The sequence below is a fragment of the Carettochelys insculpta genome, chromosome 16, assembly GCF_033958435.1.
Source record: "Carettochelys insculpta isolate YL-2023 chromosome 16, ASM3395843v1, whole genome shotgun sequence".
Lineage (NCBI taxonomy): Eukaryota > Metazoa > Chordata > Testudines > Carettochelyidae > Carettochelys > Carettochelys insculpta.
In genome coordinates, this window is record NC_134152.1 from 33,197,684 (window position 1) to 33,214,505 (window position 16,822).

Here is a 16,822-nt window from a genome sequence, read left to right on the forward strand (position 1 = left end):
TTTTTCTGCATCACAGCAGAAAAGGGTAAGCTGAACTCTTAAGCATTATGAAGTCAACTCTGGTTTTGGAGCTAGGTATAGTGCCACAGGTGATTGAGTTCATTAGTCACCTTTTAACTGTTGGAAAAAAGTTGAGTAGTATGCCTCCAGTAGCTTTCTTCAACTTTCAGCTACTGCAAAGTGTCATTTCATTAATTCTCTGGCCTACAGCAACAATAAAAGCAAGGAGCAAGTTCAGGCTTCACTATTGCAGATCATTTCTAAATAAAGTTCACTGGACTTACTACCCAGCAAGTGGCCATGTTGTTCCTGTGGATAGTTGAGCAACAGAAACAGCTGCACTCAGGAAGAAAAGTTGTCAGCTGAGTTACAGGCAAGTTATTTCTGCAAGCACGAGTAATGTGTGAGACAGCAACACCATTCCTAGGCATAATTTAAAACAAAGAGCCTAGGTGAAAGTTGTTTTTATTGAAAGGCACACCACTCTGCCCAAAATAATTTCCATTAACTAGCAGCTTCATTAAGTTCCCTTGCTCTCAGAGCCCAAGGCAGGGCTGGGGTTTAAATTCAATACTAGCTTAAGCAAAGTCTCTCTCGTTTGAACACTTGCACAGAGCAACTGACTGAAGCACTACAGTCTCTGCAGTTACTTCTCTGGCAGTAACGGCCAGTGGGGATGCAAGGGAGCCTGGACTAACCTAAAAATATCACATCTCACCCTGTAAAAAGCCCAAAGATCTGATTCCCAGAGATGGTTTCTTGGACAGCAGCAGCCTTCACTGCTCGCTAGTCTGCAAACAAACTGCTACCTAGGCAGCGTAGGGGAAAGGTTTCCTCCAGTTCTTTCAGCGCTCCTCTTTTTGGGCCTCTTCTCTCTCCCCACCCCCACTCTTAACTGCTTCTCTGACAGAAGGGGGGGGACTTACAGCTCTGTGAAAGTCCTCTCCCAAGGCAGGAGTATAGCCAACCTGTATTTTTGTCCAAAGCTCTATTGGAGAACAGCTGGGTTTTTAAAGTACACTGTTTACCAGATATTCTGTAAGTTAGTACACCAAGCAATGGCAGCAGTAGTTGGGCCTCCTTTAGAGACTAGGCTAGTGTCTGACTAAATCAAAAGGGAAGCTCTCAAGGCTTAGAGTGCACAGCTGAGTGTGCGGCTCCCACCCCAGAGCAGACCTGCTGTAGCCAGCACTTCCAGGAAGTAGTTTGATCAATGGTTCCAGATGCAGTGCATTTTTAAACCAATGCATCTCTACACCCAGAGCCGCTCCTGGAGTAGTTCAGGTTTCTGGCTTTCCCTGCATTTCCTATATCAGGATCCCCTGTGCCGTCGTTCCTCAGGGGTTCTGAGGACAGGTCTTCCTGGTGTGACCAAGCTGGTGGCAAATGCCACAGGCCCGTTGTCTCTTAGCAGAAGGTCCTATCTCCAAAGAGTGATTACTGGGTCTTTTAGATTTGCTGCCAGACCCTCTTGAGTGCCCTTCACTCATGAATCGGTTTGAAGAGAAGGCTCCAGCAGCTCCTGCAGAGAGAGATGGTAGTAAGCACTTTTAACACCATATGAGCCACAGGACTGGGCATGTGTCCATTTAACCAGTTTACTAATCTAACCATTTAAAGTTTTCAGGAAATTAGAGATCTTCTGTCTTGTTTGGATTTAAAGGCTGTGAGACATATATTGCAGCCCCAGACTAGATCAAAATGGGAAGCTACCCCAGTTAGTTAAACAAAATCCAAACTGTGAACAGCAAATAGAATAGACCAGGGCTCTCTAAATTTCCCACAAAACTTGCTAAAAATATCAGGTCCTACAAAGAGACTGGTTTAATAATACTCTTAAACAAGGAACATTCTGTACCTACTACAGCTGAAATGAGTCCTATAAACATCTTTTTCTAGCTCCTCCTCCTTCGTGATTTGACAGCTCTCCAAGAACAGTCACTTTCAACATTTTCCCCACATATGGTCAGTTTGTTACTGAAGAGACCATCAGAACTAAAACTTTTTTTTTTTTTAATTTAAAAAAAGGAATAAAAGGATTCAGGTAGGATGTAAAGTCCATTGTTTTAAAAATAACCAACTGAGCCCTTTAACAGTTGAGTCCATCATTTGTCCCTCTGAGGGAAGGTTGGGGGCTGCCCCACCTGACAGCTTTTGTTCTTCCTGGGAAGTAGCAATACCAGAGAGGGGAGGATCCGTTTTTAATGGAGCTTGAACAGAGAGAGAAATTCAGTGTTTCTTGGGTTGGATGGAGCACAGTTCTGATTCCAGCAGAGGGCGTATAAGCACTAAATTGGTGCCTATTCTCTTCCATTTTTTATCTCCTCAGGAATTGCTTTTCTGGGAGCATTTCAGATCAGGAGGATGTTCCCCCAACCAATGACATTTAATTTGGCAAAGATCAAGTACTCTGAAGTGCGCTGCCACTTTGGTACCTGTATCCTATTTACTGAATAAGTTGGCTCAGAACTAACGTGTATCAGGGCACATGTGTAAGTGTTGCACCCTGGGTCTAGCTCAGTCAAAGGGACAGCAATTAAAAAACAGACTTCTGAGTTTACGTATTATTGCAAAGTGCCAGCTGGGATTTCTAGAATAAAACTCACATTTCTTTAAAGGACTTGTACTGCATTTCAGACAAGCTACCTTACAGCAGAGCATGTCCCTGGCCAAGTTTCTGACAGCCCTTTGTGTATTTTTAACTTTAGGTTTGCCTGTGGGGTGCCCTATATCTCCTTTAAACCACAGCCCCTACCCATCGCAGCCCACCCAAACCCCAACGCCAAGCACAATCCCAGCCTTACCTGGGGCCACGTTTTCATCCACCCACTGGAAGAAGCCACACTGCTGCTCTCTCGGCTTCGAGCATGTGTGGAACTGACGCCCTTTATTGGGTCCCTCCTTCTGGACAGTGCGTGTGATGGCCGGCTGGCTGCACTTGCAGATCACCCCACCCCCTCCTCCTGAGTCAAAACTGTTGCTTCCATGGAGGCCCAGGCCTCTTCCTCCTCCAAGACTCCTGAAGCCTCCTGGATGCCTTTCACCCAACGAATCAGGGGGTGCAGCAGAGCTCCTGCGGCTGATGCTGTTTCCATTCTCTGATTGTTGATCAGCCCAGAGGAAGAAGTTGCAGGTGCCAGCACTGCATTTGTAGAACTGTCGGCCCTGGTTGGGCCCTTCTTTACGCACCGTGAGCAAAGCTGCCTCCTCCCTGCAGTTACAAACCACTGCATTGTTCCCACCATCAGCAGCAGGATGACTAGCAGCTCGGGGTGTCTTTGCTGCACCAGCATTCGTGGTAGGCCTCACCTGGCCCTTCTCGCTGCCGGCAATGCGGTTAAAGGACTGGTTGACTTGTAAGCAGTTAGCTGGTGGGTTGACTGACTGTACTGGTCTGGGTGTTCCTTTTAAATAGTTCAGGTCCAAGAGCTCCCTGAGCGTCTCATCACAGCCTCCAATACAGCCAACAAATTCCAGGGGCAGCAAGGGTGGGACGCTACCTGGCTTGAACTTAAATTTCAGCCTAAGTGGAAAAATTAACATCCACAGATCAGAGCATTCCACCCCACTCTCTAGACTTCAGCATCTTTGCTGAAACTTTGAGTATTTCACTATGTTTATTCTATTCTACCTGCCCTCCTAGCCACATGCTGCACCCACCATCTCCCCAAGCCCAGGAGGAATGGAAGGGACTTATTTGGATGCCAGTCATTATTGCTTTTAAGTGGCCATAGCCAGGTGAAGCATCCTCCTCAACCTGTCCCAGGGCTGGATGGGCTGTCTCGGTAGCTATCGAAACCCAGCTCAAAAGCAGGACACGGCTTCCTATGTAAGCAGCGCAGGCCACTGTAGCAGACCAGTCCTGAAAGCCGAGATGTACCTTCCCCAGGTTAGTTCTGTGTTTGTATATAACATGACACTCACCTGTGAACTGGGTGGGGCTTACACACTGCACAGACACTGTCATCCTTGCTGACTTCCAGCACGAAGTCAGGAAACCACACAGCAGCTTTACAGTTAGGATAGTTCACACAGCCGAGGTAAAACCTGTGGAGGAGAAAAGGGTCAGCAGGAGTAAGAGGTGGAATCAACAGAACTTATCAGCTGTTCCATCCGCAGCTACGAATCTGATGGGATTGGATTCAGCAGCCAACCATTACAAACAAGCATGATGAAGATGTTTCATACAAGCTATTGTGTGCTTCCAGCATTGCTGATCAACTGGGTAGGCGCAGCTCTGGCAGCTGACAGCATCGGAACTCTGGTCTTATGCCCAATGGCCTGGAGGCTGAGGGCAGCTGGCATAACCTCACAGCTTGTCACTGTGGCTCAGAGACTGGGAGGGGAAGAACGGCTCGGTGAGAGCTGTGTGCTACACTAAGCTGCAAGGGACCAGCATTCTCTGCAAGTGGAGCGCATGGGTGGCCACCCAGGAGAGATTCAGGTGCCGCCCAGCTGGGCTGCAGAGCGTCCACAGCTGGCAGCGTGTGTTTCTATGGGTGGTGCACATCACATTTATCCTGCCCATGGATAAAGGGAACACTGCCAGGGACCCTCACTACATTATCATCATATCTGCTGTCGCCTGCTCAACAGAGATCACGGACCCGCCATTCTTCCTGCTCTTCAGCACCATGTCACTGCCACACCATGGACATTTCCGAATGGAAACAGGCATTGCTGGGTAGATCTCCTCCGGCTGTGCCAGTTCAGCTACTTCTCCAAAATACTGAGACAAAGCCTGATCCAACCTGGAAAGAAACAAACAGTCGCCTTCGTTTCCTCTGCCCTGAGCAGTGACATTGGCTCTCGTTTCCCACACGACAGAGGTGGTGGGTGAGTGGCTGCTCCCACAGCTGGGCTCCCCTGAACTTTACAAAGAGTTGGAAGGGAATGAGCCAAGTGCGTCCATTTCAATCATGGCGTGCATACAACTCAGCTGAGGTCAGCACAGCTTGGAAGCTGCCCAATCCATTGAAACAAAGACTTAGAATCCTAGAACACTGGAACTGGAAGACCAAGCACCGACCACCCCTGACAGATGTCTAACTAACCTGCCCTTAAATATGTCCAGCGATGGAGAGTCCACAACCTCCCTAGGCAATGTATTCCAGTGTTTAACCACCCCGACAGTTAGGAAGGTTTTTTTATAATGTCCAACCTAAACTTCCCTTACTGCATAGCTTCCCAGTGCTTTTTGTCCTGTGCTCAGAGGCCAAGGAGAATAATTTTTCTTCCTCCTCCGTGTAACGCTATTTTAGGTACTTATAAACCACTATCCTGTCCCCTCTGTCCTCTCTTTTCTAAACTAAATAAATCCAGTTCTTTGTCTTCCCTGATAGCTCATGTTCTTCAGACCTTTAAACATCCTTGTTGCTCTTCTCCAATTTCTCCACATCTTTCTTGAAATGTGGTGCCTGGAACTGGACACTATAATCCAAACGAGGCCTAACCAGCGCAGAGTAGAGTGGAAGAATGACTTCTCGTGTCTTGCTCACAACACTCCTGTTAATGCATCTCAGAACGATTTTTGCAACGGCATCACACTGACCCATTTAGCTTATGGTCCACTGTGACCCCTAAATCCTTTTCTGCAGTCTCTCTAGACAATTGCTTCCCATTCTGTACGTGTGAAACTGATTGTTCCTTCCAAAAGTGAGTACTTTGCATTTGTCCTTCTAGAACGTCATCCTATTTACCTCAGACCATTTCTTTAGTTTGTCCAGATAGTTTTGAATTATGAGTCTATCCTCTGAAGCAGTTGCAACCCCTCCCATCTGCAAACTCAATAAATGTAAAAGCCTTTTTTCTCTGTGTCAGCACCCAGACTCCATGCTGCTTCTTGGAGACACCTAAGCCCATGTCATGGAAAGACTCTGACAGGATCAGAGCCCAGACATGAATCTCAGCGCCCCCACCCTTCCTTGCTGCTGGTTTAGGAAACCCCAAAGGTGAAGTGTGGTTTATACTGACACTCACTTGTTGGCTTTGGCCACAGCTTCAATGAAGACATTCTTGTACTTGGCAATCTGCTGTCTCAGCACCACAGACTTGTCCCTCTTACCCTCACATATCAGCTTCAGATCAGCCTCCAGCTCAGCACGGAGGTCAGGCTTTGACATCTCGTAGCCCATGGAATCATAGCCTGAGGAATGACAGCTGGCTTTAAGTGGCAGGAAGGGACAGTGAAGGCACCTGCACTCCTAATTATAATCCTCCTCCTTACCTTCTACCAGACCCATGCCAAGATGCCCTGGCAGGAACCTCTGATCTGGAGTAAGCCCCACGTACATGCGTGACTTGATGGTCTCGATGTGTTCAGCGTGAGTGGCATCAGTCCCTGAAAGTGATCATGCAGTTAAGTAATCAGCTTGTCAGGAGAAATCTCCCAGGCAGGGCTCTGTGAGTTGGTATTTCCTTTCATTAGTGCAGGGGAGGTGTAGATAAACACAGGGGCTTACAACAAATTATCCCAGTGGGCAAGTACAGGCCTGTGCTACTGTCAGCCCCCCTCTACTCCAGTGCCAATTGTAAGGGAACCTGAAGGGCACAATGGGGCTCCCTAAGCACACTGACCTAGGAGGTAAAGCTGTGCAGTTTAACTTGCTAGAGACAGTGTGTAGTGTCCTACACAGACCCCAGACTTAGCTTGAGACCCAACCCTTCAGTTACTCTGCAGGCTGCTTTGGAAATGCAAGCGTCACCCGATTTCTCTCATCTTGTGCCAACTGTGTTTGGAGAACTCCCCAACTCGTGGAAAAGAAAGACCATTATAGCTACAAAGTGAACAGACAACTGAAAGGAGGCGAGCTGTACAAACTGCACTCTGCTAAAAACAGCCGGAGGTCACACGGCCCCATCCACCACAGGCACTAACCAATGCCATGTTTCTCCATGAGTGAAATGAGATCAGCTTCCGTGAGCAGCTGGGGCGGGCTGGTCTCCCCATCCACCATCTCTACTGTGCTGGGCTGAAAACGAGACCCCCTCTCGTACACCGGGAGAACCTGAAGGCCAGGGAGAAGTGAACAGTGCCAATTAAACAATCTTCTGCAACAGCAATGGGCAACCATGAATCCTGAGTGGGCCACATGAGTTGCCCTCCTTCTCAACGGAAGTCCTGCGGGTACATCCGACAGCAGAATTTGGGCCTTTAGCATTTGCACATGAGACTGTTACCTTGTCACTCCACTTCTCATAAGGATAGACCTCCAGATAGTTTCTGGCCAAGATCATTAGCCCATGAGCAACAAATCGCTCATTAGCGATGTCGAGCTCCACTGTTGTTTCCTGTCCCTTGGCATCCTGGGAGCAGCAAGCCAAAAAATGGCGCACAATGAACTCATATAGTCGCTGTTCATTCCCCTGAGAACACATGAGGAGCAGAGAATAATGAGTTTCCACTAACTAAAAGAAAGGCACCACTTGTAAAAATGTAGGCTTAGAAGTCCTCCATCAGAGCTCACGTCTCTTGGGACCAGAAGTGAAGTCATCAAAAGTAAACCAGCAGAAGTGCAAGTCAGTACAAGAGATTAAGATTCAGGAGATGCAGGGTCTACTTCTAGCTCTGTCACTATCCAGTCTTGTCAGGCAAGCCAATTAGCCTCTGTGCTTTAGTTTTCCCATCTATAAAATACAGTAAGTACCTGGCAAGCACTGAAATCTTTGCACAACAGTCACTTAGTATTATAAATCTTTATTTCCCACTCAGACACAAAGCATGACTTAAAACATCACTTGTTTCAGGCTGTCAAGCAGGTTAGGTCCTTGGGCCTTTCAAGAAGTGTCAATAAGGAAAAAAAACCCACCTCTTCTGCATTGGGACTCTTGAAGAAACAATCTCTAGCCGCAGGGAACAGTTTTAGGGTAAGCCAAGTAAACCTCCACTGAAATCTGATGTGGACTTCATAAATCAAGACTCTGAAGCGGTTAAGAGGCATGTATTTCTAACTTAGATTTTCAATAGTGTCTACTATTTTTCAGCTAGCTTGCTTTGTACAAAATATTTATGATCAAGAAGCGTATTTCAGAAAGGATCTTTCAGGAATGAAACCCACTTTTGAAGCTATGAACAGTTTAATTCCATTTACGAATAAATGCACAGCAAGGCTGTCTGGTGTAATCAGCATGTTACCCACTAACTGATAAGATGCATGGTCAGTAAAGGCTGAACCTCTCTAATCCAGCACCTTTGGACCTCCCTGACCAGTGCCATGACCAGGGCTAAACCAGACAATTTGCTGAACCACGGGGAGTCAATATTGTCTAGCAGCATTACTTATACTTCCTCTGCTCTCTGGGCTCTTAGAAGACATTTTGGTGTAATTTAGTTCAAATTTACATCACAGAACACTGAGAGCCAGGACTAGTGGGTGTAAACAAACTTGAAGGGATCATGGGAAACTGGGCCAGCCCCATGGTAAGTGGACATTCAGCTAACTAAAATCATGCCAGACCATGCATGATGCTGGACCAGAGAGTGCTGGACTAGAGAGGTTCAACCAATAGCAGAAAACATGCTAAGGACTTAACTAAATCCAGTCTGCATTAGACTCACCTGCAGGTCACATGTGTATTTAGTGGGGTGAATGGGAGGGTGAGCCTGATCAGATTTGGTCCCATTTCGAGGGGTTGGCCCACCCTGGTCTAGAATCCTTTGCGCAAAGGTTCCCCAGTTGGGGTCTTGGGTGTGCTGCTGAACCAAGGAAGTGAGGTTTAGGTCCTTGGGGAAAATGTTGGTCTCAGTTCGGGGATAGCTTATGTACCTTAGGGACAAAAAGAAAAACAAATAATCACACTGGATGCTTAGCCAGTCACTGTTCCTTTGGTGGGCTCTTCTCATTTCTGATTAAAGGTTTGCTGTTGTGTAAAAGGTATTCAGCTCCAGCACATCCAGCTCTGGAATTCTTACCCTTGAGTGTAGAGCTTTTCTGCTATTCTCATGGTTTCTTTGGCATTTATTTTCAGTTTGCGGGAAGCCAGCTTCTCGAGTTCCTGTGTCGTAAAGAGACAAAGAACAGGAATATTCACTGCGCAAATCTGACCGGTCAGAAAAGCTCACATTCAATGTGCCTTTTGAAGTCTTTTCAGCATCCTCAGCGCAAACGTACCACTGTGTCTAGGGCCACTGGCCTCCATTTACTCTTCGGTTTGCTCCCAATCTCGACAACAGTTGCTACTGGATCCTAGGCACAAAGCAAACAGAAAGGAAAACCACAAGGATGTGTATAAATTGAGGGCTGTTTAAAGCTTAGGGTGAGACATCAGCTACTGCTTACTGCTTTTGCCAACCAGAAGGAAAGGAGGCTAGAAACGCTTGGGCTGATGCTGGACCATACATGTTTGACAGGGTTTCCTACCTCCATACACATGTGGTAGAGGACAAGGCACGCTGTGTGGTTGAAGAGTCGGTTCCTCTTCCAGTTGAAGTCTACTGTGCCATCCTCATGTTCATGGGTCACTGAATTAAAAAAAAAAAAAAAGGGTCACTGCATCAGAGAAATGGCATAAAGCAAGACTGCACTGGCTGGACAGAGAAGGAAATGGGGCACTGGAAAGCTCACATACTTTGTGGAACCCTTCCTAACTGTGCCAAGGAAGGGGAAAGCTGTAGAAATCTTTGCATGTTACATAGAAACATCTCCCTCAATTGTATTTTTCGGTAAAGCCCTGTTTTGTTTTCATTTCAGAAGTCCAGTCTGACACTGAGTACCACACCACATTCCACAACATACCTTTAATTTTATAGAAGGCCTCAGGAACAAAGGCCTGGATGGCTTTAAACCTTTCTACCACAAAGCCCAGTGTTGGGAATTGACAGCTACCATAGCTGATCAACTGCTCTGCTAGAAATTCTGGGAAGAGCTTCTGCAGCCTTAGGGTCTGGAATCTGGTGAAGGCAGCACCTGAAAGAGAACAAAAAGGGGTATTAAAGCTGGGGTAATAGCTTTAAAAAGCAATCAGACTACCTGCAAGCTTGGTTTCTCTTACTCAACCAACAGGAAACACAGAGGCCCTGCAAATGTCACAGGAATAGTTAATACCTAACAACTCCTTCAAAGATCAATTCTTTTATTGGAAGCAACTGAGTAACAGCATGGTCCATTTGTCTCAAAACTGTATGTCCTACCCCAGGCAATCAAGTTTTGCATTTATGTCTTGGACCACAGGGATGTGCAGGCTATAATTTGGAACAACCACTATCACCAGCTGGGCTCTGGAAGAATAAACAAGGAGAGACTGATGCCAGCTTTTTGTCCTGAAATGTACAATATAGTATACAAGGTTTTAGATATTTGAAAACGCTCCACTTTGCTGAGCTATATAGTCATATCAAAACAATGAACTCTCCTGAACCTCTACTACTAGCCCATGTAATTTTTCAGAAAGCCTCAAGGAGAGATTTACAGAGCAGCAAAAACGAGGACAGCCATTCACCCCCCGCCCTTGCATTATACCTATCCTAAGGTCCAGCTCCTGTCTGACATCCACGGCATCGCTAATGTTCTGATCAGGTTGGACGAGGTTCTCACAGGCTGCTCTGACAGCACGAGGGGTGATCTCGGAAAAGCGGGCTCGGAATACCTGAAGGCTTGGCTTCGCTGTTGATGCGAAAGAGGTGTAAAAATGTGATTCATAACTCAACGGTAAAACTCAGCGATTTCCTTTTTAAAAAAAAAAAAAAAATCAGCAAAATCAGTAGTAGTACCAAACCAATTTAAGCTTCCAAACTGACCCCATTCAAGCTAGACTGCATATGCAGGCTGATCAAGTCCAAAATTAAACTTTTTAGACCATTGAAGCTTTATAACATCCTAGTAAGTTTCACTGATTTGTCTCTTGTAAAACCACATTTAGTAAGTTTGGGGCATTTTTATAGCTTTGCAGTCAAACGGATCCGGATGATAATTTCCAGTGACACCATTCTGCATTCACAAGTGCAGCCTGCAGCTCCTCAGACAGGCTCTCTTGCTAGTTTTGATAACATAACTGGAAAAGTGCTGGAAAGCTTCTAGCAGTGCGACAGAAGGACGGAGGGAGAAGCTCAGTTATTTGTCTGGAGAGAGCAGAAATCAAGTTACCCCAGTGGGTCATCTTATCATGACTGCAATCACACTCCCCATCTCATTGCCTACATTAACTGGGAAGTGAACTGGCCCTGTGACAACTAAGCAAGTCTAGAGGGTTAACCTTTTGGGTAGAAAGATGTGTTTATAAACACAGATGAAGAAATTCTGTGTTCACTTCTGATATCCACCAGTTTCACAAAGAGCCAAGGAGACCTTTTACACCTGGACTGCAAGTTCTGTCTAACTTACACTGCACATTTTGGCTATGACAACAATAAATGTGTTGAACACAAAAAGAGTTAACCCTGTCCATGCTAGCTGAGCTGCCTCCATGCACCAAGACTGCATTGAAATCAATGGACTGTAAATGTAGCCCTGCTGCTAGTGACATATTACATTAAACATCTCCAGTGCATTCAACAGCACAGCCAGCGTGTTCTACTTGGACATACTACAAACATTCCACAGCAGCCTTGGGAGTAACGTTACTGAACAAGATAGATTTATAGTAAGCATTTTAAGAAACTGAGCTGCACAGAAAGACCTCCACCCACCAGCTTTGCAAACATGGATGATCTCAAAACCAATGTTCTCTCCTTCTCGATCACAGTCAGTCCAGATCACCAGAGCCTGACATTGCCGGGCTTCTCTTTCTAGGGTTTTCTGGTTTGAAAAAATTGCAACAGCATGAGACACATATCACTTTCATTACATCTAATCTGGTTTGGAAGTGAATCACCAACAGCAATGCCAACAGTCTAACTTGATCATGAAAGGGAACATGTATACATAGCAGCAAATTATAGTAAATAGTTCTGATCTTCTATTTTCTGGTATGCAACATATCCCATTCCTTCAAGTATATAACAGAATACTACTGCTGTATAAAATGTATTTAGACATACTAACTTCAGAAAGGCACATGACATTAGACCTCTACTTGTGTGGTTTCTGTAACTTTTTCTTCCAAGTCATGCACACATCTGAAATTAACTGCATTAGCTGCTCTGCAAAGTTTCAATTAAAATACAATTTTGTTCATATGAAACATACCAGTGGGAGAGTAGGACCTCATTAATTTCACTAAGCTAAAAAGGTGAGTGTTCAATTCTAATTTCCTGGTTGTAAAGGGGTACTGGATTAACACTATGAGAGCAGCTCCCCCTAGCCACTTATGTAAAAAAGATTAGCATCTCATGAGGCTGGTCAGTGCGTAAAGTTTGATGACTACAGTAAACACTCACTTATCTGGATGAATTTTCATACAAAAAAGTCATTACCATTATTGTGTCCCTTAATACGTTGTATCAAACACAGGACTAGAGGGAATTATGATCATTAATATATTGATTCCAATAGAGGGAAATTTACTTTAGATCAAATCAGTCCTTTGATCTGGCTGCCTCGGTGAGCATAGGTTAAGAAACTAAGTTCAAAGGCAGACAGCATATAGAGACTGAAGGATGTGAGTGAAAATATTTGTGCTGGCAAGAGTCCCAGGGAGCTAAAGGTCAGGGAAAGAGGCCCAGTCCCCTCTCTGTGTACTAATATTTGTGGAACCTGTCACTAATTTTTGAGTACCAGGCAATCTTCTTAAAGCACATACCTTAATATCCACAAAGTTATCAGGGCAGTATTTCTCAATTTCAGCTTCAAAGAGTACAAGTGGGTTGCAGCTATGCCTGGGGAAAAATGATAAACAGCAGAAGTTAATGTACAAAAGAAACCAACACAGGCACAACAGCAGCTTACCTAGTATTTTCTCTCTCTTATTGGTGAACTAGTGAGCTGAAGTGCCAGATGAAAGTTATTGTGGCAGTATTACTGTTGTGGTTTTAGATACTTTCACCTGAGTTAGAGTTATCCAAAACCAACGAAGTTTTGCCAGAATAAATCCATCATAATCCCTATCTGGTAAAACATGTTTTCAACAAAGGAGGATTTCCTATTTGGTATCAATTGGTCTCTCTTGACATGACAGAAAGAGATTGCTCAGACTCTGGGGGAGAGAGAGTAAACCTGGCTTACATAACTTCAGTGGTTCAAGTCTTCTAAGGAAGGGATCTCGTTTTATCCGTCATGGCATTAACAGGAATTCCACTCCTGTAAAACCAACCAATTGTCTCCTAAGGGATTGCCGAAATACTGCTCCAGAGGCTGAACTTGGAACGCTCATTGCACTGCACATCTCAGCATGAAACAAAGATGACAAGCAGCATGTCACGAGCTCTCAGCTCAGTGGTACTAACCATTTGCGAAATGGCATCTTAAAGTCATGAGCCAGCAAATGTCCCGAAACAGATGTCATCACCACAGTAACATTCTGCAGGAAATGGATTGAGGTAGTTAGTTTCAGAGAGTGGCTTCTGTTTTGCAAAAGTCGGCCCACTGCCCCACTGCCTTGTGGGTTATCCTGGGAAGGAGGAAGGCTAAGGGAGTAAGCCCTGACAGAAAATCCAGAAGGGAGTCCTAAGGCGGTTCTGTGCCAACTTCTGGCATTGACCTGGCAACTCCTGCAGCTGAGCTGGTACCAGACGTAGAGGTTATCCTCTCCTTTGGACTATATCAGTAAAGCCGAGAGGGGGACACTGGCGTCTGGGCAGCCCAGGGTCCCAAAAAAAAATTGCCCAGGCTCGCGCCTGGAGAGGTACTCCAGCATCGCTTAACAGTGTTGAGCTCAAGTTGGCATACTGTGGTGTTTCTGACCACCAGCCACATGGCTCTCGTTTAATGAATCAAACTTTTCTAATGAATATCTGCCCTGCTCCTACTGACATAGTAATAGTTCCCCTTCCAGCCATAGCGGTGTACTGTACACACGTTGTCATATATAATATATGGAAAAGCTGAGTAAGAACAATCAGAAGGAAAATGCCTACTTGACTAATGTTTAACATGTATGCAGAGCTTTTCATTTGTGGATCTCACAATGCTATTTTACCAGTGCAAAAACCAAGGAAAAGAGACATAAGGTGATTTCAGCCCACCTGGATGGCCAGTGGCAGAGCCAGACAGACACAGAAGCCAGATCTATTGACTCTTAGTTCAGTGCTTTAACCGCTGAACTACACCGTCTTTATAGGAGATACAGACAGCACAACACTCAAAGTGGAAAATCCATTTCCCCTATGTGTTCCAATGACAATTGGAGATCTGAGTTATTTGGTCATTCTTCATACACATAGTCCTTGCACAGACTGAATACATAATTCTGTATCATTTTGGCTGATATTCCTGTTAGATAATCCGGCAGCATTTTGTGTGTTTCCTGAACCAAAAGGTTATACAGAGTTATGAAAAAAGATGGAACCCTACCTGGCCAAACATATGATAATCATATTCATAGATCTTGTTGAACTTGGAAAACCCTTCTCTCTAGACAAAAAATGGAAAAGATGTTTAAACTATTGCTGCGCCCCCCCAACTCCATGTACACAAACAACAGCTATAGCAGAAACCATGGAAATACAAGGCAAATGAAAAACAAGTTGCTATCATTCACGTGTCCAATCATTTTTCAATGACACAAATAACTAGATCTCAAGGAAGAGCAGGCTGAATGGAAATGGCATTGGCCATTTATAGAAATACGACACTTAAACGGCGCTTTACAGTGTCAGAGCACTGTGCAACACCCCTGAGAGACAAGTAAGAGTCCTCTCCCTCTTACAGCTGAGAAAACTGATGCAAGGAGCTTGCACTGAACAAGTTACTCAGTTACCCAGGGGCACAGTTGACATGTATTCTTTGGATGAAAACTGAAAAATACTCCAAGTTACTAATGGACAATTGTCAACGTAGAAAAACCACACATAATTCAGTGCACACTGTTCAGAGAGTAATTTCCAATTATCAACGTTTGGAGAATTTTTCAATTGGGCCTAAATATTTATTATCCTCTTTGGAAGCCCATAGTTATCTAGACTGATCAGACCATCAGTGCTCTGGTAATAATAATTTCAACCATCACATCTTTCAACCTAGAATCTACCACCACTTTTATAGATATGCAGACTCCAAGCATCCTGTCATGAAGATATCCGACTTATTTTACACGAGGCTAGACCACGGGGCTGAGAGGTTACATGAACTGACCAATGTCACACAGCAAAACAACGTCAGAACAGGAACAGGCTGCTGAGTTTTGTGCTCTCTCTATTATATAATATTCACTATGTTAAAAAACGTAAGCTTCTGGAATATTATGAGAAATAACAGCAGGGCAAGCAGCATTTTTGACCTGATAAATCACCTGAATTACAAGGCCCCATCCCTAACCCAGCACAGTTCATCTTCAGTAAGAATCTGTTTGAGGCAGGCCACAGACGGGAATAGCACAGGTTGTTGTATGTAAGGACTGAAGTGCACTGGTAGCCCTCTGCAGGTCAGCCCATGCACTTGGACTATCTATTGAAGATAAAACAAATTAACCCAAAACCAGCTGAATGAATGGCAAGTAAGTATCCCTAACAAGCTGTTTATATCCCAATTAGAGAGGAGTAAACCCAAAGGAACAGCTGCTTTTACTTTCTTACCCGCCTCATTCTGCTGTTGGAGAGTATATCTGCAATTCCTCGGGCAGCATCGTTTTTCTCTGCCACACAGAGGACCTTCTGAATCTTTTGGAAAGTCATGTCCACTGGACCTTGTGAAAAGAGACTCCAGGACTGAGACAACAATCTGATCCCACAGCGGGTAAAAAGCCTGGCTTGAAAGTTCATTCTGAGGGCTGATGGCAGCTGCCACCTAGCCAAGGCATGTTGCTGTTTCCTCACCGTGAGGCCACTTGCTTGCACTCAGGCACTGGACAGGTATAGACATTCCACCCCCAGGGGGAGAGCTGATATGGTGAGCAGCCACTCTAAAGTCGCCCTAGCATGGTCCTGATGGGGCAACAGTTAGAGACCCTCAGGCTTCCCCACTGATGCCTGCTGGCAACTCACTGTTAATTCCACCACACATGTTCTTCAAAGTTAAAGCAGGTGCTAACTCAGGATTTATATCTGAGCTATAAGAGACCTGCTTTCCCCTCCTCGGTAGTAACGCAGCACTTACCCCATCACCCCATGTCCTCCCCTCGCTAGACTTTGTAGCCTGAACCCTCCCCACTCCAGCCCAATGGCAGGGGCCTTCTCTTGACCCCAAGTCCCTCTCTCAGGCCAATGGCAGGGGCTACCCCTCTCCCCTGAGCTACTTCCTCAACCCAATGGCAGCCCCGCCTTCACCTGGCCCTCTTAAGAGCAATGACAGGGACACCCCACCCGCTCAGCCTCGTGACGGGTTCCTTCCTACCCCCTCAGCCCAGTGGCGGGGGCTCCCCCTCCCCCTCCGGCAGGGGCTCCCCCTCCTCCCTGCCCCCCTCGCAGGGACTCCCCCTCCTCCTCCCCCCTCGCCCCCCTGCCAGGGGCTCCCCCTCCTCCCTGCCCCCCTCAGCCCAGCGGCCGAGCTCCGCTCCCAGCTCTGCTGAGGGCTGCCGCCACCAAGGCGCCTCTCTCCCTCCAACACTGCTCCTCCACCCCGCGCCGAATTCCGCGCCGCGCGCGCGCTGTCGTGACGAGCGAGGGAAAAGGCGCCGGCGTCCTATTTTGGCGACGTGCCGTCAAGTGACGCTACCTCCGGCGGGCGCAAACTACAACTCCCAAGATGCCTCGCGGCGTCGGCTCTCCTTTCGCCCCCGCCCGCGGGAGGGTCCCGACGCTTTCAGCAACGTCGGGCGGCTGACACTGACGACAGTAAAGTGAACAGCAAACCCG

The 16,822-nt window shown here is 46.1% G+C and overlaps 1 protein-coding gene across 1 annotated transcript; it reads right to left on the minus strand.

Moving 5' to 3' along the window:
* Positions 1-448: 448 nt before the first annotated feature.
* TOP3A (DNA topoisomerase III alpha) lies at positions 449-16,199 on the minus strand. The gene is made up of 19 exons (XM_075010256.1): positions 15,605-16,199; positions 14,385-14,444; positions 13,319-13,392; positions 12,676-12,751; positions 11,624-11,732; positions 10,458-10,601; positions 9,735-9,905; positions 9,360-9,460; positions 9,111-9,185; positions 8,912-8,994; positions 8,558-8,765; positions 7,180-7,365; positions 6,878-7,007; positions 6,227-6,340; positions 5,980-6,145; positions 4,608-4,751; positions 3,925-4,047; positions 2,805-3,523; positions 449-1,522 (listed from the first exon to the last, which is right to left on the minus strand). Exons 1-19 carry the CDS (start codon positions 15,788-15,790, stop codon positions 1,338-1,340), a joined length of 3,054 nt encoding a protein of 1,017 aa, XP_074866357.1. The 5' UTR covers positions 15,791-16,199; the 3' UTR covers positions 449-1,337.
* Positions 16,200-16,822: the final 623 nt, after the last annotated feature.

Excerpts from the sequence above, each read along its gene's own strand:
- TOP3A (XM_075010256.1), bottom strand. The coding sequence starts at position 15,790 with ATGAACTTTCAAGCCAGGCTTTTTACCCGCTGTGGGATCAGATTGTTG. Across the intron at positions 8,995-9,110 it reads CAGTGGCCCTAGACACAGTG|GAACTCGAGAAGCTGGCTTC; the intron begins GTACGTTTGCGC and ends TTTACGACACAG. Across the intron at positions 4,752-5,979 it reads GCTGTGGCCAAAGCCAACAA|GTTGGATCAGGCTTTGTCTC; the intron begins GTGAGTGTCAGT and ends GTTTCTTTCCAG.